Raw genomic sequence first — 21,575 nt, forward strand, 5'->3', positions numbered from 1 at the left:
GATTTTTGGACATTGAGCAATTTGCTTAAAGGCAGAAAAAACCCTCTCTCATTCAAGGAAAATAATATCAAGAAGTACATGACTTTACTATTAAATTCTACTAACCTAGGCTGTAGAGTTGATATCTGTTTTATCAATGTTATCTGACCAAACAAAGCAAACTGTTAAAAAGAGTCTAACTTTGAACCAACTATATTGTCGCACTACTGTTAAGGATCTCTTGCTATATGTGAAGAAGGATGCACTCTAAAGCTGTAAATAGTATAATAGGTTCTCTCTTATCAGCGCTACAAGCTGTCTTGGAATTCAGCCATTAAAGAATCTATTTCCTTAAACCTGTCTGTTATGCTCTCAATGCACTCTCCAGCCTTGAAAGCTTTCCCATCAATTATAATACAGTCCTCTTGGGTATTGATTTCCATTGGCCCCTTTTCAGTAAACTCCATACAGCAGTTAGCTACCTGAAGAAAAAAAAATCATAGTATGGTTATATTAAAACACGATTTTGCCCAAAGCTAGCAACGGAAATCTGTATGCAGAAGCAGGAGTATATCTGCATGGCCAATGTGAATACATACATGCATCTGGACATGCATTTGTATGCACATCACAATATCACTCTGGGCCCCAGTCAATATACATCCATATGCAGACCTATTACTTCTTGCATAACAGCAGATGCCTACAGCTATTGCTGCATCGGGTTGATTGTATTTTATTATTATTAGCTTTAGGATCAATCAACTTCAAATGGACATATATTTAAAATATATGGGAACGGTGGAATCATTGATACGCTTAATTCTGCAAATATGCTGAGCTACTATAAGATGTATAAAATCATAAATAAGTTGAATGTTATCCTTTAGAGTACCTGACTAATAAAATGTGTGCAGTCTTATTTTGCTACACAGACTAGTGTCACAAGGCTACTACTATGGGAACAGGTTCTGGTTGAAAGCCTCAAGAAAGAGCCTTGGCTACTTACCGTGAAGGCTTCTTCTGCTCAGAGGGACGAAGGGCATCTTCATTATGGGTGTTTCCTTTTCCTCTTATCTCGGGAGGCAGGAACCAAATATTTAAATTTTTCTGACCTCTGAGGGTAAACGCCCCCTTGTGATCAGTTAAAGACTTTCCGAGCCTTATATATTTAAGATAGACTGAAGAAACATGTTAGTTATAATTCTATACAAGAAATAAGTTCCTAATAAACATTAACGATGAACCTTTAGGATAACTATAAGTCATGAACCAACAAACAGCGTTTAACTTGAATTGAATGTCAACTGGAAGTTAGATGTAACCATGATTACCTGTAATTTTATTTTATTTGTTTTATTTATATTTTACTGACGTCTGGGCGGGCAAGATGCCCTTCGTCCCTCTGAGCAGAAGAAGCCTTCACGGTAAGTAGCCAAGGCTCTTTCTCGCTCAGAGGGAGAAGGGCATCTTCATTATGGGACATACAAGAGCTGTCCCCCGCCCTTGGGAGGGTTAGACGTCCTGAAGTATACTTTGCAGTACTCGTCTGCCTAAGGCGGCATCTGCTGACAAGTATAGATCTAATTTGTAGTGTCTCACAAATGTGGACACCGAGGACCAAGTTGCAGCCTTACATATCTCTTCCATAAAGCACGGCAGTCGAAGGCTGCTGAAGTAGCCGCACTTCTTCCCAAGTGGGCAGTAACGCCCGCAGGAGCAGGTAGGTTACTTATTCTATAAGCCTGTGTTATGTATAAGGTGATGGTCCTACTAATGGATGCCTTGGACATATGCTTGCCCTTGTCAGGTGGTGAGATATGAACGAATAAGGAGTCAGAGTTCCTAATAATTTTAGTAAGATAAATGTAAACAGGTAGTGCCCTTCTTAGGTCTAGCTAGTGCCAGGCCTTCTCCTTAGGATTCTTGGGGTTAGTGCAGAAGATGTAAGCACTATGTCCTGCTCCCTGTGAAACTTGCAGCTACATTTTGTCCTATCTCAGTGATTGGTTCGAATGGTAGTTGTGTGAGTGCTGTCAAAGCTGTGTGCAGGCTCTAGTTGTGAACCTGTGTCTAACAGGAGGAGCTAAATAACTGACGCCCCTTAAAAAGGCTTTTATGTGATGGTGTTTGGTTAAGCGGTATCCAGATACCTTGGGTACTATGGTAGCTATAGATGCCAGTTGTTTTTGTAGAGTGCAGGTAGCTAGCCCTAAGCTCTGTCCCTCCTGATGGCTTCCTTGTTGTCAATATGGTAGTGACGGCCACCGGGCTATAACCTAGGGCTATAAGTCATCTCCTTTCAGTGCCCGTGCGGTCAGTTTGTACCACCCTGGATTGGGATGGCATATTGGGTCTTGTAGAGGGAGATCTTGTCTGTCTGGAAGTCTCCAATGGTTCTGTATGGACATCTGAATTATAGATGGGAACCACGGTCATCGCAGCCAATATGGAGCTATGAATCTGACTGATGCTTTTTGAAGTCGTACCTTTCTCAATACCCTTGGAGGGAGGGGGGGACCCGTACAGTAGGTCGTGTGGCCCTGGTGACATTAAGAGGTCCATTTGTTCCACCCCCTGTTGACGGTACATGGAATAGTACCTTGGCAGCTGGTGGATGATGCTGGATGCAAACAGATGAATCTGTGGCGTGCCGAATCTCTGAGTAATAAGTTGAAAGACCTCTGGATGTAGAGACCATTCTGCCTCGCTGATGTCCTGTCTGCTGAGCCAGTCTGCTTGTATGTTGACTGTGCCCTGAATATGTTCTGCTGATTTTGATGAGAGGTTGGACTCGGCCCAAGGAAAAATGTAGTCGCTTCTGAGGATCGTCCTGATTTCTAGGGCACTGATGTGAAGATTCTGTTCTTGATAGTCCATGTTGCTTGAGCCATTGTCCCTTGAGTGTGGCTTCCCAACCTGATAGACACGCGTCCGTGAAGATTTGAATTGGTGTTGGACGGAGATACCAACTTCCTTTCGTCAAATTCTGAGACTGAAACCATCATACTAGTCTTGATCTGACTTCATCGGTCAGGATGAGATTTCTGTCACTTCTTCCTTGGTATGTCTCTTTGGTACGGCCTTAAGAACCATTGAAGAGGTCTTGCTCGTAAGCGTGCCCCTTGAACTGCGGGAATGCATGCAGACATGTGACCCTTCAGTTTGGTCAGGGACATTAGAGAAGGCGACCGGGAATTAATCGCTTTCTTTGCTAGAGATGAAATGTTGTGGATTTTTGTCCACTGGAAGGTATAAGGAGTTTGTCAGTGTGTCTATGTCCATCCCCCATCTCTCTCAATCGTTGGGATGGAACTAAGTGGGTCTTTCTGAAGTTGATTATGACCAGTGTTCTGTTAACCTCTTTAGAACTCTCTCTGAATGATCTATGCTCTGCTAGTTTGAGCTTGCGCAAATCAGAATGTCGTCTGAGAAGGGTGCATTCTCACGCCCTCCTCGCGCAGAGATGTGACTGGTGTGTCCAGAACTTTGGTGAATACTCGAGGAGGGGCGATGATAACCCGAATCGTAAGGCCCTGAATTGGAAGAGGTGTCCCTTGTACGGGAACCGAAGGAAACAACAATGTGCCGGGTGTATTAGAATGTAAGAAAATGCTTTTCCCTGAGGACCTGTGTGACTGACTTTAGTGTCTCCATCCTGAAGCGCTTTAATGGGATAATCTGTTCAGAAACTTGAGGTCTAGGATGGCTTTCCATCCGCCGCCTTTGTTGGGAACAGTAAAGAATACTGAATAGACTCCCAATGTATGCTCTAATGGTGAGACTGGCTCCATCGCCTTGATGTCCAAGAGGCCTCTGAAGTTCTATGGATTTTTTTTTTTTTGGGGGGGGGGAATGTTGGAGATATTACTAGTCGATGTGAAGGAGTGTAAGAAAAACTCTATCTGATAGCCTTGTGAGATAATGTTTGTGACCCAGAGGCCTGGTTGGGAGGTGACCACTGACGGTGTAATAGGCTGAGCCTGCCTTCCACTGACTGGTGGCTGGCGTCACTGTTTGGTTGGGCGGTCGGGTTTATCCCCTTTATTGCCCTGGAAGGTGGAGGATTTTGGAGATTTATTGAATCGTCCTTCTTTACTAAAGGAGCTGCGATTCTGGTTCCGGTGGTTTCTAGGTTGATCAGGTCTGTATCTTTGAAATATGTGGTATGCACGAAAGGACATAGAGGGAGTGATCCCTTGGATTCCTTGCGTAGAAACTTGTCTTTGGTCTCCACTGATATGGGGACCAAATTGTCTCCAAGCAAGGTCTTTCCCTGATACAGGAAGCCCATAATAACCAATTTTGATCTATATACTCCGCTTGCCAGGGGCGTACCCAGAGAGCCTTTCTGGCAGCTGAGGCTGTGGCTAGTGTTCTAGCTGCATATGACATGTTATCTAAGGAGGAATCAGCTAGAAAGAATACCACTCTCGAAAACATGGATGACATGGTATCTAAGGTAGAATCAGCTGGAAGGATACCACTCTCAAAAAAACATGGATGCCCTTCTGGCATCTGATGCTGCGGCTAGTGTCCTAGCTGCATATGGCATGGTATCGAAGTTCGAATCAGTTAGAAAGAATACCACTCTCAAAAAACATGGGTACTCCTGTAAAGGCGTTTCTTTCTTCCTGTGGAAAAAGTTGATATAACTTCCTAGTCCAAATTATTGCCGCTCTGTATACTAGGGCAGATGTGATAGAAGCGCTTGATAGTGAGTGCCAAGGCCTCTGAGCATTTATGCCTGCTAACTCTGCCTTCCTATCTGTAGGGTCCCTAATCATGGCAAGGCCATGTAACAAGGTTGAAGGAGTGAAGGCAGTGACAGGTGATTCTACTGAAGGCACTTTTAGAATTTTAGAAGCACCGATAAACCAAATATAAAGGCTTCCTAGAGGCTGTGGAGCATTGTATGGGTGCCATTGGTTTCTCCCGCTCTGCTTTCAACAGAGTTAGAAATAATCAAGCGCTGGCACAAACCTATCTGGAGTCTTTTCTCCCACTCTGAGTCCTCTGAGAGATCAAGAGTAGCTAGGTTTTTATGCCAATGCAGAAGGAAATCTTCTGCGTTAAATACTATAGACAGTCTGGGTACCAATTGGCAATTTTGTAACCGTGAATTAGCTTTCAGCGCTGCTTAGGCTGGCCAGCACGTACTCTCTTGGTACTACTTGGACTGGTGATTGGCTCACCAGGATCTCAGGCAGAGGTCTTCCACATCACCTACTACCAGAATTGGCCCTCTGCATGCCAATCCGACGCTCTGCCACTGAGCCACAGCCGTTCCCCTGCTTTGGCTGATATTCTGCCCTTTTAGCAATCAGATTACTGTTTGTGGTGCTGGAGGGTGTGATCCCTACGATCCCTGTATGGATGGGGCAGGATAAGGAGGTTGTACTGCCCTTAAGCCATCTGAGAAGGCGTTTTTAATCAGGGCGGAGAGCTCTGCTCTTACAGGAGTAAAACAGGCTGCATCTATGAGGGGGGGGGGCGAAGTCACCTTACCGGCAGTCGATGTCTCCGTTGATGCTTCCCGTCCTTGAATAATAATAGGCGAGCCGCCTGAGGACGGAGCATTGCGAGGCAAAAAGGCGAGCCGCCAGCCTCCTTCATTTTCCCCGTTTGTGCAGTGTGGGAGAAGTGGCTATAGCCGCTGTGTTCTCCTGGCTGCTTCCCGCTGCTTCCCGTCCTTGAATAACAATAGGCGAGCCGCCTAAGGACGGAACATGGCGGGCGAGGCAAAAAGGCGAGCCGCCAGCCTCCTTCATTTCCCCCGTTCATGCTGTGTGGGAGGAGCGGCTACCGCCGCTGTTTTCTCCCGGCCGCTTTCTGTTGCGATCTGGCAGTCGCGTCTTTCAGGCGCGGCAGAGCAGCGTGCGTTTTGCAGCAGGCATTTGGCGCGCTTGTTAGCGGTCGAGCCAAGCCGTTTGTACTTGCCTGCGCCGTTCTTGCCGCTTTTGCCTTTCCCTTTTGAGTTTTGGTCCTCAGGTCACCAGAGTGACTGTCCAAGGGTTCATCTAATTGTAGTGGTAAGGCCACTAGCAGGCTAGGGTCTAAATTGGCAGGCGCTATATAGCTGTCCTGATGCCGATCCGCCATTTTTTATTTTTATTTTTTGGCGGGAAAAGACCCTTCTGAGGAGAATAGGCAGAAAATTAAGACAGTAAATAGAATTGAGTAGTAGATTAGTTAGGTTAAGTTTAGGTTTGTTAAAATAAGAATATTTTTAGGTCTAATAAGTAAGGTTAAGGTTTCTCTATTATTTCTGTAGCAGAGAGCTGCTAGAAGGCTGCTCTCCCGTTCAAGGCAGGAAATAGAACTGGTCACAAGGGGGCGTTTACCCTCAGAGGTCAGAAAAATTTAAATATTTGGTTCCTGCCTCCCGAGATAAGAGGAAAAGGAAACACCCATAATGAAGATGCCCTTCTCCCTCTGAGCGAGAATGTGAAAGAGCAACATAGTCATCTGGTGGATGGACTGTAATACATTCAGACCATTAGACAACATTATGTAGGTTACTGAAGGTCAATTAAAATGTATGATAATCTTCCTTGACCCAAGTAAATGGCAAGAGAGATAGGATCAGGAGCCTTGCTGGGAAGTGGTATGAAAATGTAATGAATAAGTGATAAAATAGTCACAGACCTACTAAAAGGCTGTCACGTTCCTATTTTTATAACAGCAGCTTGGTTCACGTACATAAATCATTATATCACATTTTCTATACATTCCTGTACATTCCTGTAGATAGCCTTAGTTCATTACATGAAGAAGCCTGGGAATATATGAACTGGCCCAAAGTTGATCAAATGCTACACAGATAGGGTCTACTATTATTAAACTTGTTTAGGAGCTAATGACATATTACAGGAGGAAAATCCATGTAATGAAGCCACAGTGAGTCTATGGCATGTAGTAGGAGCAGGGTAATGGGTACAGGACAGGTGGAAAATGCCACTGCTGTGATCTGACATGCTCGTCAGCCAAGGGAAACAAGGTATGATACTGCTTATTTTAAAAAAATTATATCCTGCTTTTAATTTATATCTGCTTATCACATCACTCTCCTATCCTCCACTTTATCCTCACAATAATAACCATGCGAGGTAGGTTAGGCTGAGAGACTTTGTCAGGCCCACTTTATAAAGATGAAGAAAAGAGTGCAATAAAACAATGAAATAGAAAATCCACATAATATAGAGCTCTGCTTGGCAGCACAGAACTAAAATGGTGGCTGTTCTGCCTGTTCATATGCAGATATGTGCAAAACAAATAATAATAAGGTTATCAGTGGATGCAGTTCTCCTGGTCTGGGATTAGAGTGATAAATATTAATTTCAAAAGTTCCCTCATTAGATGCATGCATTTCAACTCAATGAAGGGCAGATGCTCTGAACAATTTACTTCTAAAAACGGTACAACAATTCAGTGTTAGATCACCTTTTTTGTAAATGCATTGTAAGAATAGTAAATATTTTAAATTGTGTTTCTTTGCCAAAAATACAAATTTGTCTAAAAAGTCTTTCCCAATCATTAGCAGAGGAACTATGAATTATGTATACCTCTTCCTTCACATTATTATCCTCTCTATCCACAAATGATTCAAAAGCTGGCTTGGAGGAGGCTGCAACATGCTCAAGAATTTGGTCCAAATCTTTTAGTATAATTTCTGTCTCGGAGACAACTAATAAAACAACAGAATTAATAATTCAGTTCAAATATATAGTATATATTAATGCAATGCTATTTATTGCTCAATCAATTGCCTGGGCCACAGGCAAAGAGGGGAAGGGGCAGTTATTAAGGATTCTAAAAACAAAACAAGAAGTGTTTCCTATGACATTGAAGCCTATATAGCAGAATACAATGGTTGCTCTCACTGAGAGGTAGTGTAGAAGAGCTTGACTGGCTTCTGCTAACAGCACTATTTGTATCTACTCTTAAAATAGTTGAAAGATAGGCAGTCCAATCCTTAACACAGTTTCTCGAGTCTCTTCAAATCAATGGGCCAAGACTGGAGTAACTCTGGCATATGATTACATTGATAACACATTTCATATACAATCCTGCTGATACTGCTGGAATTAAATAGTTGCCCTGATGTCCAGGTTAAATTGATAATACCCTTAAATGAAAGTGTTTTAATTAAAATTAATGCAAGATTGGGATGATGGAAAGAAGCAGGGAACTATCAACACTTGGCACTACATACTGACTATATGGTGTATGAGTATTTCATGTTAATTTTAAAAATCTTTTATTTCTAAAGTTAAAAGAAACCCAAAAGATCAAACAAGCCAAACTTCAGTAGTCCAACCAAAAAGGCTCAGCTGTGGTACTGAAAACCAGAAGTAATGAAACACCAAGTGAAGCCTTATGGTTCCTTAGATACATAAGGTATCTCGTCAATTTAAAGCATGCTGCTTTCAATAAAAAGGCATGCGTAATTGTTTGTTAAGCTGGTCCTTATGTGTTAACCCATTCAACATCAGTCACACTAGTTAATTGATTATGTAGAACCATGCCAAGATATTGTTTGGGATCTATTTAACTATGTATTAAGGATTGTAGACTATGTATTCTTTTTTGGTGATGATGTAATTAACCTGTTACTAGAGATTCTATTAGACAAACTCTGTAGCCACATTGAAACACTGAAGATGTGCTGCACAATCTTTTCATTACAGAAATAATTTTTAAAATCTGCTTATCAATTACAACCTTTAGTTTAGAAGGAAAAAAACCTTTCCCTTGTTCTGTGTTTTATTTATTTGTGCATTTGGAGTACTTATTAGCTGCCTTTTCAAAAAAATTCTTGAAGTAGCTTGCAAGTAGGGGGGAAAACAGAATGAAAAACTATTCTTACAGTGACTGAAACTGATAAAATCATAAGCAGCAGTGCAGCAGAATAAAAATAGTGAGATAAAAGCTGCCATAAAACAGTTCAGTGCAATATTTCTAAATAAGGGCACTAAAATTACAACCAGCAAGATAAAAAAAGACAAAGCAATTCAGCACAAGGGATTAAAATTATAAACAATAGTCAGAAATATAAAAAAGTTTTCTAAAACTGTACAGACTAGGCACCAGGTGCGATCCTACTGTGGGGCATTCTGCAGTTGAAATGTCACCATTGCCAAGGCCCTGTCTGTAGTTGCTTGCCACCCACGTTACTTCAAAGCAGGGCCCCTGACACTTAGCTTAACTGGCAGCAATTTCGTACTGGAATAGGTGATCCTTCCAAGTCGCTTGGTCACAGCGTGCTTACGGATTTAAAGGTACGCAACTGGAAAAGAACTGTCAGCCAATAATATGGCAGAATATGGTTTCCATCATTCACACCAGTCAGTAGACTTGCTGCTGCAGTCTATACCATTAGACATCCCATTATAGTAATCCAACCTAGACATGACCAGGGCATGGATAACCATGGCCAAATCTCACTTCTCAAGTTCATAGCTAGCATGATTAAAGACACCACATTCAACAGTGGAGAACTAGGCCTCCATATGTAGGCACAGAGCGAAAGTAGCCCAAGTGATGACTCTAATCTTTAAGGTGGCGTGTTACCCTGTCTGAAACTGGTTGACTCCTTCATCACTGATTAGCTATACTGTTGATGTACAACTCTCAGGCTTATTTGGTCTGAGCTTCCGTTTATCATCCAGAGCGTTACTGCTTCTACTAGTTCAAGTAGTCTACTCATTCAGTTGACAAAGAGAAACAGCGTTGGGTATTATCAGCATAATGCTGGCACCTACTCCAGATGACCTCTAGATCTAGATGACCTCAAGATGATCTCTGTCATAATTAAACATTATGGGGGACAATACATAACCCTGAGGGACTCTACAGCACAAATGCCATGAAGTTGAGCAACTGTTCCCCTGCACCATCTTCTGGAACTGAGCTGCCAGATAGAACTAGTATCACTAAACACCAGGGTCCCAGGTACTATCTTGATCAAAAGGGTATCATGGTAAATGATACAGAAACATGCTCAGAGGTGCAGTAGAACCAGCAGGTCATACCACCATGATCCCACTGTCTCTCTCCTGGCATAGATAATCTATCATCTCAACCAAGATACTTTCAGTTCCAAAAACAATGGAGAAGCCAAACTGAAATGGGTCCAGATTTTCCCCAACATTCACTAACATCAGGCTATCCAGGGATAGCTTTCCTTTCTGCATACTGGAAGTAAAAAAAAAAATCTAATTTAGAAGACACTTACAGTTACAGATATTCATTAAGCCTTTTCCTGTAATGTTTTCCTGACTTTGCATCTCAATCCAAATGCTACTGAAACCAGTGACAAATTTCTCACAGCTTTCTAATGAAGTTGGATTGAATCCTTTATTGCTAGATATTACACCTGAATTGACAGAATGAATAAGTTAAGACTATACACTTTAATAAATGTAGTCAGCAGCTACTTTCACCAGCTGTAATGCTAACTAATGTTCCTCCTCCTGTGTTTTAGAAGGAAACAGGGCAGCAGGAAACATTTAATTTACAGAAGATGTTTGCTGTTGTTGGCTGCCACCACAGTAAGTAAACACTTTGTAGACTTTTAAAAATGGTTAACAATAAGAACTGTTAGTGTGAAGAGAAAAGAGAAATCACAGCAATGCATATGCAGGTTAAGAGTTTGCTTTTATGGGTAACACATTTTGACAGAAAAAAGTGCTCTTGAATATAAAGTGTCATCAAAAATTCTATGTGATATAATTTTTGTGGCTATAGGATGTCATATATTTGTAGTACATTCAGATCACCCATTCATGCCTGAGTAATATGGAAGTAGGTTAATAACTTTAAGCTTCACTCCCCATCGAGAAGTCCTACAGTTGACATATACTAAGAAACTATTTTGCATCCAACCATATTGTGACATAAACTTTCACAGAGGACAGCCAACTTCATCAGATGTGGCAAGTGTTATCCTAAGTCGGCAGATGTTAGCGTCCAGGGTATCTTAATTTACTCAGGACTGAAATGACTTGGATATGCAGCGGCTTAGAGTGAATACTGTTACATCTGTCAATTACATACCAGCGTGGTGTTAAGGGTGCTTTCACACATGCCGAACAATGCACTTTCAATCCACTTTCAATGCACTTTAACGTGCGTTTGCAAGTGGATTTTGCCATTTCACACAGTAAACTCCAGCTTCAAAGTGCATTGAAAGAGGATTGAAAGTGCATTATTCAACATGTGTGAAAGTGCCATCAGAGTGGCAAACTCTAATCTGGAGAACCCATTTCAATTCCCTACTCCTCCACATGAAGCCTGCTGAGTGGCCTTGGGCCAGGCACAGTTCTGTCAGAACTCTCTCAGCCCATGCGAATGCAGGCAATGGCAAACCATCTCTGAAGGTCTCTTGCTTTGAAATCCCTATGGGGTCGCCATAAATCAGCTGTGACTTGACGGCACTTTCCACCACCAAAAAATAACATGGTCAACTCACAGATTTGGAGGAGAGGGAGAAACAATGTTCCCTTGTAAGTGGAAGCATAATATACTGATAAATCTTAGGTTAGTGTTCCACTTTACTTTGCTAAATGAATTGTTCTAGCCTTCTACAGATCAAAAACAAAATGATAAAAGTCCCAGACAGTAAACAACAAAGAAATCAACCTATTTCTTCTTTCCTTCCCCATCAACCACATTGTTGCTTGACCCAACGAAGAGGAGGTAGTCCAGCATCCAGGAAATGGATAACAGATCACTTTATAGGATTGGGTATTTCACACCTTTTCTTCTCTAAACTTTGTAGAATGCATAGCAAATTTAATCAATTTTTTCTCTCAAACCCTGTCAGCCAGAACCAATGCATCTACCATTGGTTAACTATTCTGTCAAAGACCTTTTCCATCAAAGAACCATGAACCACTTATAGTTTAATTATCTATGTGATAGCTGCTATGATAAACTAGTATGTGATCCAGGAGAACAAGTCTCCTTATTATTCTATAACATATTAAACCTAATTGCAGAAAACAGCTGAAAAATATTTATTTATTGGACATCTAGCCCTATTCTAAAGCTTCAGAGCAGCTAACAGTGTACAAAAGGATTCCAGCATATCCTTTCTATTCTTGGCCACCCCAAACCAGGCTAAATAAAAAGCATGTACACCCGTCTGGAACATACACAGGGATACAAGCTCAGGAGAGTCCTGAGGCGAAGTCAAAAGTTAAGGCGTTCTAAATGTTCATGAAGATCAATGCCAGTCTAACGTCCCATGAACTCATCAACCCATGAAGACTTACAGTGCAATCCAATGGAGAGTGACTCAAGTCTAAGCCTATTCATTTCAATGGGATTAGAATGGAGCAAATCTCCATAGGGTTGCACTGTAGACCACATGAATCCAGATCACGTTGAACTCTGAATCTGCCCAGCAACTTCAGTCTTCAGAGGCTGAATGATGATGAACAAGGAGAGGACTAGAGATCTATGAAAGGGTCCACAATGGCTGCAGGTCAGCAGAAAAATTAGGCAATGGATTCAGAAGCAAGAATATGAGGAAAGGATAGGTAACCAAGGAGGCAGAATGTTGAGGAAAGGAAGCTGGGGAAAGAATCCTCTCCTATGGCTTAGGAAGCTTGATGCCTTTCTGTAAGCAGGGACTGTTCTTCACCACAAGGAGAGAGGGCTGTTGATAGGGTAGCCAGGAGTCATCAGGCTTTTGCACATGGCCTGTGGTGCTTTTTGCCTTAAATCAGTTTTCCTCCCTTGATTATCCTCCAACGGGTGTGTTGGGGTACTCACTGTCAGCAGGTGGGCCATGGCCACTATCTGCTATCATGTCATGGCAAGGAGGAATCTAAACAATAAGTTGTGGCCTGATGGTGTACGTATTGTATTATTGTCCTTCTAGACTTCCCCTCACATCTAGAATGATACCCGCTATATACAAATATAAAAGGCTATATAGTATTTGCAAGGAAATGCAGTTAAGGTTTGACAGGGACCAGGTACTTGAGTGGTAAAGAGACAGAAGGAGACAGAGGATGAATTTTACATTGTTTTGAAATAACCAGCTAATTGATATCTAAAAGTTTATGATGCACATATCTGGAATATATGTATCAGGAAGCCAGTGTTTGTTATATAAATACACACACATTCATGCACACACACAAATAACACTCCTAGTTAGGCAAATACTGTGAATACTTTGCTAATAATTCAGATGTTTGATTATTTCGGTCACTAGTGCCTGTTTGTGTACTTTTACCTCGATTTCCACATATCTACTATGTACACACAGTTAACATAACATTATTCTTCGCGAACAAGCACTATTTTCCACATGGGAAGGTACACATGGTCTTTATTCTACATAAACATGAATACACTCTTGAAAATATGAATCTCCTGATTAAAATATTTATGCATGTTTATACAAACCTAGATTTTCTGCTGACAGAATATCTTCTGATTCTGCAGTTTCCAAAGAACACATTATTTTTTCCCTACAAAAATAGATATTTGAAGACATTTGTATGTTTATACACAAACTATCTTTCTAATCCCTGCCTTTAAACAAGAAAAGTGTTTCTCGGCCTAACACTTGCAGGGTTGCTGTTGTGAGGATAAAGCAGAGAAGGGCAGAACAGTGTTGTGAGCCACTTTGGGTTGCCATGGGGAAGTAAAGTAAATAAATATCTAAATCAACCAAATGAACTGAGTTCATTCTTTTGATTACTGGGTGGTACATGGTACTGCAGTTCATCAACATCTGAAGCAAGCTTCTCCAGGGATCTAAGCACACAATGGAATATTTATTTCTTTATTTATTCATTTATACCTCTCCTTTCTCCCCAGAGGGGAGCCAAAGTGGCTTACATCATTCCCCTCCATTTTATCCTCACAACAACCCTGTGAGATAGGTTAGGCTGGAAAAGTGTGATTGGCTCAAGTTCACAAAGCGAGCCTCCATGGCGCAAGTGAGGATTTGTACCTGGGTCTTCCAGATACTAGTCCAACACTCTCAACCACTACATCACACTGGATAAGAGAGAGCACCAAGAAATGCAACTGTTGAATGATTCCTGGCCAATGTCTTCTAATGTCATGACTGAAGGACTAGGTATCACCACTGGATTTAAGACACACACTGAAGCCTGTGAAGGGGAAAGTGCTTCCACAATGAGCCAGCCAGTACAGAACACACATTCTATTCCCTTCAAGGTAAGTTTTGGGCTGAAGGGTTCATCACAGCCATTAACATGCTCCTCTCATATCTCTGAACCATGGGAGATAAATTATGATGATGTTATTGATGACTTTGCATCCATAAAAAAGAAATACTTAGACCAGGTTATGTAAACTATACAATTTAAGTTTTGCTAAAACAGAATGATGTTGTATATTACTACTACATGAAATGCTGACTGCACTGCTCTCTGTAAACTTTACTTTGCTCCATTTCACTTTTCTTAAATACCCAGGCAACCCAATTTTTCATATTCTTGCATGCAATTAAACACAGAAATGGTCTCTGATTTTGCTCTTCTCGTAGTGTTCCTTAGATCCTAATTTTGTAACATAACTTTTATAAATTCCTCACTCAGTTAACATAATTTTGCTTTTGTAATCTGTCTCTGAGGTAAACTCTCCTCTGCCTTTCCTTTCTTGCTCAGGGAACAAACATGAAAAGCCCTCATGTTCCCAGGGCAAGGAAAATTCTTGCATGTGGTCCATGCGTGCAACAGTGTCCACATGTACAGTCTTTGGTCATAGGCATATGTGTCTTTGTAGGGGTTAGTGACAAGGCCACTGATATCATACCAGCCCAATCTATCTTGATGTCCAGTTTGAGTGGTGCAATCCCCCTCCCAACAACCATCTTCTTGTGATCACATGGAGTTTCCCTCCAAACCCTCCCTTATATTTGCCACATAATTCACACGTGTGTATCTGGGCCAGTGTTTCCTCAGACGTTGTAAGTAAAACATTTATAGAATTTGAAGATTGCATCATAGCTTCATGGGAAATCTCCATGAAGAAAAGAAACCTAAGTATGTATGCTGGAAGTAGAATGTAAGGTATGTGTAGCTTCATCATGTAAGAAATATGTTGGGGCATGCACAAATTCCTTGTCTTCAGGGGGCACCAGTCTAAAGCAAAGGCTTATGTCCATGTCCAGAGAGGAAACTCATTTTTCCTGTGATATCATGGGGATCACATTAATGCTAACAGATGTTTTAAAACTGCCAAATACAACTACTTAACCACCTAATGCTAAACTTACTTTCTCTTTCTTCCAACTCTGGAGCTACTTTTCTTATTACAAGTTTTTGTCCAAGCTTTCACCTAAGAAACAAATAACAATGATCATCATTGATATGTTTGGAATGTCATGATATTCAGTATTTTGCACATGATCTCACATTCATAATAGGGATTGGTGTTCATATCATTAACTACCCACACACACTCCAGCCATATTGTTTAGGACTCATCATGGGTTGGAACAATAATAAAGAGAATTTCTTTGCCCCATTCCCCAGCAGCAACCTTTGACATGATGGGGGTGGAGAAACTCTCTATATAATGATGGATCATCTCCCATTATGAATTCTACTAAACAATACAGGGAGGGAAATTCACCAAGGGGATGTCAATCCCAGAAGACTGAAGGGTTTACTACCACTCAATTTAAACCCTTTCAGTAGTAATGAAGAGGGTCCCCAAATCAGAAAATATGGTAGCTATCCTGATCTTTATCAGAGTCCAAAAATCTTAAGATTACTCCACAAGAGAAAAACATGGATCTTGGTCAAGATATCTCTGAGATATATGCTAGTTACCAATTTGCATAATGTCAAGAAGTGTTCCCATGGTAAAATGATTAGTTATTCTGTTGTTTCATTCCCAAGTGGGATTCTATATTTATCTCTTTAGATTCTTAACCCCCCTTTCCATACTGTTCACTTAAAACTATGATTAAGCTTAATATACAAAGTAATGCCTTAAATAAAAAAGAGAAAAGTATGAATTAATAGTATATGTCTCAAAAGTAGGCTGCTGACATCTCAAAGAAAGTTAACATAGCTTGTCCAATAAAAATGTAACCGTTGATGGTGGTGACAACAACACTGGTTGGAAATAGCTGCTGAAACTGAAAGTAGAAGGTAAAGCAGGAAGTTGCCTTGCAAAGACCATGATCCACTGAACAAGGATCTGGGATAAATGAAAATGGTGGCGGGTCTTATCACACATCAGAGATCTTATGTACTGTTTCCCTGTCCAGAATTTACTCTAGAAGGGAGAGTACTGGACCACAAGGATTCTGGTCTGATCCTCCAAGTAAATTCTCGGGCATTCCAATATATTTGAGCACCCCATATGTATATAAACAAAAATACACTGCTAAGAAAGCATTGGGTCCAGATAAGTAAGGTAACAATCACTATACATATTATAGTAAAAGTCCCTGTATTTCTATGGCAGATGAGCCTATTTTTTTCTGTAAAGTTTGCATTCCTTGAAACACACATTAAAATGCTTTAGGATGCTGAAATTGACTTAAACTCTTCAACAGGTGTTTCTTGTATATTTTCAGAAACATTACCTCCCTTCAAATACAACATGAAAAATATAGTCTGAGACCCAGTTTGTACTGTTTCAAAAGAAGTGTCCTAGTTGTCTTTTTGGATACAAACCTGAAGTAATTGCAAGGAAAATCCAGTCCTTTGCACAACTAAGGTATTGCTGGACACTGATGAGAATGTTATCTTCTCCTTGATAGAAAACAGCAACGTCAGGCTTCAAAGAATGACACAATAATTGTTGTGTGCAGATTGGAATTTTTGGATCTATTTATTGAGCAAGGCTATATCTCCTCTGGGGCAACATGGCCAGTGCCTTTTGAAATTGAGGACAGTTTCACAACCCACTTGTGAAAGAGCATGGGAAGGTGCCATTCACAGGGGGAAAGGCCGCACATTTAACTGGGGCTGCATGAGCCCATGGACTTTGGATCCCAGCGACAGTCTTATGAACGCTGTAGAGATGAACTTCAGCATTACAAAATAATCTATTGGTTGCTTCAAGAATCCATAGTAATTGCTCTATCATCACTAGTTTTCTCAGTATGTTACTATTTGAAACATAGCTGTGGGAAGCAACACGTATAATGCAGTCCTAAGAATCCTTTCCTGGGAGTAAGCCCCATTGAATAGAGGAGCTGAATCCTGAGTAGGCATGCTTATGATTGCTTTCTATGGGAGCAATCTTTGTGAGAGTAATCCTAAATAATTCTACTCAGGTCTATTAAATTGATCTTACTCCTATAAAAGTGTTCTTAGGATTGCACTGTTAATCTGCTAAAAAAATAGTCTATAGGCGCCCATAAAAGCTTGTCAACTGTCTCAGTTTTGAATCGCTGTCCTTTAGAAGAACATGTGTGTTGAAAACAAAAGAAAATTAATGTGATTAAAAAAATTAAGCTGAACCTTTAAAAGTGTGGCTCGAATACTATCAGCAATGGGTTTGAAGCAATACGCGAAAGTTGGTATTTGAGTATTTGTGATGAAAACAGGTGTTTTACAAATACAGTTTAGAAAAATGTCAGCTGTGAGTTCCAAATATAAATAAAATTGTAAAAGAATATACTGTACACAAGAGTATCAAATTGTAAGCATATATCTTACTGTCTTGCTGCACAATATTGTACCAGTTTCACCTTCTTTGTTCTTAACTGAACCTATAAAGCAAGCATCATGAAACTCATTAAAGCAAGATTTTAATGATAATTATTTTTTGTAAATAAAAGCATTTTATCCTGGCATTTTGGTCTGTTCTCTACTATACAAAGTTGCAGCAACAATAAAGAACTCAAGTATAGGTTTCTTAATTTTATAACATAATACCTTTCTTACTCATGTAACTAATTACATAGGATTCTATTTTATTCCATCCCTTTTCCTCACACAAACTTCTTTGTGTATATTTTTTAGCTTTATTTGCTATGGTTTTTTTTTTTGCACAGTACTGCCACCTCCAAACTGCATCCTTCATGAGGCTTCATGAATGTAGACACTGACAGGAAACATGTTCACAGGTCATGCATGGAAGACTGTGGGAGCAATCTGCTCACTCTTTAATCTCCTTTGTGTAGGAAGTTGCTCAAATAGGAAGTAGCTATCAAAAGACTTCCGCTAGGGCAGCAGTAGTCTCCCTGGGGGCTCCCAGAGGGGAACCAAGAACGTCGTAAATAGGGGCTTAAATGCGCCCCCCCCCCGATTCCTAAATAGTGGAACGGGTGACAGGAAATCTCCTGCAGCCTCAAAGTGCGGTTAGACTCCTGAAAATCTCTGGGTTTTATGACTTGGAGACTCAATAGCAGTCACCGCCAGCTAAGGAGTAATAAATCGCCGAAGACGTCTCTTTGGAATTTTTGGCTTCTCTCTCCCCTATCTATCAACATCTGGCAACTATACAGAAGTGAAAATACCTACTCTTCTGAAATCTGAGTAAGTTTGAAAGAACTCTTTTGTTTTACCTGGATCTGGAAGTCCCAGGAAATTGCTAAGTTTATCTGGTGAATCCGTATCTCCCTCAATGATTAAATGACTCTTTAAAAATAAGAAAAGATCAGATAACTCAGCAGGAGCTTTATCAATTTGATCAGTGGGAAGACATAACAATTAAGACTTTTGAAAGACGCTTCAATTACCAATCAGGAGCCATTACGAATCAAGGGGAGTGAGGAATGGAAATTCCCCCCACCCCGAAGGCAGTCTTTCTTACTAAACAAAGCATTCCTGCCACGTCCTTCCTGGAAATGACCTATCATCGCGAGAGAGCTAGAGAACTTGGAATCGGAAGTGTGGCACCAGTGTGTTACTAGCAAATAACTCCCAAGTTCCTGACTACAAAGAAGGGAAGGTTTACGTTGTTTGAGTCCTGCAGTACTTCTTTGCTATTCATTACACTGGAACCTGCCTGGATTTTACTAACTGAGTTTTAATAGACTTTTAGAAGGGCAACCATGGAACATTTGATTAAGCAGATGGAACAACTTTTGGCTTTGACGAACACTACATTTCAATGCCTTAATCAAAAAATGGACATTATCCTAGATGAGGTTAAAGAATTAAAAACCCTACATTACAACTGGATCAGAGGAGATACCAAAGGGCCCTCCAGTTCTCAAGAAAGATGGAGAACAGAAGAATTCTGCAGAAGAAATGAGGAATTATAAAAAGCAATCTACAACAGCCCATCTGATAATAATGGAATTGAAATGACTGATTCTGACTTTTGCCACCTGGATCTGTCTGATGAACTCTTCAAAGTGACCGATTTCGACTTTTGTTACCTGGATCTGCCTGATGAACTTTTCAACAGCTGTTTGGAGGAATTGAGGAGTAGAAAAACCGGGACTGTCAGGATTTCCTCTTTGGAATTTGGGATGGAAGGTAATACAACATGGCTTTACTATGGTCCTTCTGCAGAAGAGATTTTACCAACAGTCTTCAAGGATGCCCCTCGTCAATTATTGTTAATGTTGAAAAGAAAGAAATGTTGGAAATTCAGGATAAAGGGACTAATTTAAGAAGAGTCTAGTTTCTCTACTGGTTTTGATTGAAAAGCTGGTTAAAAGGATTGGCTATAATGGAAATAGAATTACATATGATATCAATTTACTAGAAAACAATATATGTTAAATGAGTGTTAGGGAGAAATGGAGGATTTATAAAACAATTAATTTTCAATGGAAATAATTAAATGCTTTTTATTATACTAATCCATTTATTTGTAGGGAGATTTACTATTTCTTTTTCTTTTTACTTTTTTTTATCTCCCCCTTATATGATATTATTAATTATAAAAATCCTTTTTTTCTTTTTTTGTTCTGCTATGGAAAATATAATGATAAAGAGATCAATAAGCATTAACAATAGTACTAGGATTAGAAACTTATGCAAAAGAGATTACCAATTTATTGCAAAACATAGGGAGATGTAGGGTAAGTCCAAATTTTGATTATATATATATATATATATATTTTAACAAAGCTACCTATCTGTTATTACTTCTTACTGTTTATATCTTTGTTAAACCCTGTGATTAATAATTTTGGGAAAATAATAAAAATTTTGTATAAAAGAAAAGGAAGTAGCTATCAGATAGGTCCAGAGACACATTGTGAATATGTACACAAAGTAAAAGTTGTGGAAATGTGTATATGGTCGACGTTAATGGGGCCTATTTGTTAAGCACTTAAACATGTAAACCTCACATTTCACTGCAGATTATACTTTGTGGTGGGGAGGACAGATCCTGCTAAATAACCAAATCATCCTGGGCCAACTGTGAACTAGCAAGATCATTTTTAGAATCACAGAGTTGGAAGGGGCCATATAGGCCACCTAGTCCAACCCCCTGCTTAATGCAGGATCAGCCTAGAGCATCCCTAACAAGTGTTTGTCCTACCTCTGCTTAAAGACTGCCAGTGAGGGGGAGCTCAACACCTCCCTAGGTAGCTGATTCCACTGCTGAACAACCCTTACTGTAAAAATTTGTTTCCCAATATCCAGCTGGTACCCCTCCGCCTGCAATTTAAACCCATTATTGCAAGTCCTATCCTCTGCTGCCAACAGGAACAGCTCCCAGCTCCCTGCCCTCCTCTAAGTGACAACCCTTCAAATACTTAAAGAGAACAATCATGTCCCCCCTCAACTTCCTCTTCTCCAATCTAAACATTCCCAACTCCCTCAGTGTTTCCTCATAGGGTTTGGTCTCCAGGCCCCTGATCATTCCCAGGATGATTTTATTTACTTCATTTCTACCCCACTTCTTCCCAGTGGGGACCCAACGTGGCTTATAACATTCTCTTCTTCTCCGTTATATCCTCACAACAACCCTGTGAGGTACATTAGGCAGGAGTATGTGTGACATGCCCAAGGTCACCTAGCAAGCTTCCATAGCAGAGTAAGGATGGAACCAGGCTCTCCCAGATCCTAGTCCAGCACTACAGTATTTACAAAATATTGAAGACGTTTGTGTTCAATCCTTAGGCTCACTTTCTTTGTGCAACATTTCTCTCAATTCCCCTTCTCCCTGCAGACTGCCAGAAGTCACCCAATACTGTTTCCAGGGCTCCGCTGACACCCCCACTCCCAAGCAGGATTACAAGGAACACAGAAAGCTGCAGCAGGGAGTTGGGAAAGTTTTGTTAATGTGAACATTGCTTAGGAGCCACCATACAATACAATACAATACAATACAAGTAAAAAAAGGTAAAGGTCCCCTGTGCAAGCACCGGGTCATTCCTGACCCATGGGGTGACATCACATCCTGACATTTACTAGCGCCCAGTGGCGCAGAGTGGTAAGTTGCAGTACTGCAGTCCAAGCTCTGCTCACGACCTGAGTTCAATCCCAACGGAAATTGGTTTCAGGTAGCCGGCTCAAAGTTGACTCAGCCCTCCATCCTTCCTAGGTCGGTAAAATGAGTACCCAGCTTACTGGGGTTAAAGGGAGGAAGATGACTAGGGAAGGCACTGGCAAGCCACCCCATAAACAAAGTTTGCCTAGTAAACGTTGGGATGTGATGTATAATCTAATCTA

The 21,575-nt window shown here is 40.6% G+C and overlaps 1 protein-coding gene across 1 annotated transcript in view; it reads right to left on the bottom strand.

The window, feature by feature from the left end:
- Positions 1-287: 287 nt before the first annotated feature.
- Positions 288-21,575, bottom strand: part of ZCWPW2 (zinc finger CW-type and PWWP domain containing 2) — a 47,873-nt gene continuing 26,585 nt past the window's right edge. The window contains exons 4-8 of the mRNA XM_056857996.1: positions 17,652-17,704; positions 15,248-15,309; positions 13,402-13,466; positions 7,545-7,666; positions 288-461 (exon numbers count right to left, since the gene is read on the bottom strand). Coding sequence (XP_056713974.1) covers positions 288-461; positions 7,545-7,666; positions 13,402-13,466; positions 15,248-15,309; positions 17,652-17,704 — 476 coding nt within the window. The remainder of the gene's footprint in view (positions 462-7,544; positions 7,667-13,401; positions 13,467-15,247; positions 15,310-17,651; positions 17,705-21,575) is intronic.

This window comes from Euleptes europaea, chromosome 11 (assembly GCF_029931775.1).
Source record: "Euleptes europaea isolate rEulEur1 chromosome 11, rEulEur1.hap1, whole genome shotgun sequence".
Taxonomy (NCBI): domain Eukaryota; kingdom Metazoa; phylum Chordata; class Lepidosauria; order Squamata; family Sphaerodactylidae; genus Euleptes; species Euleptes europaea.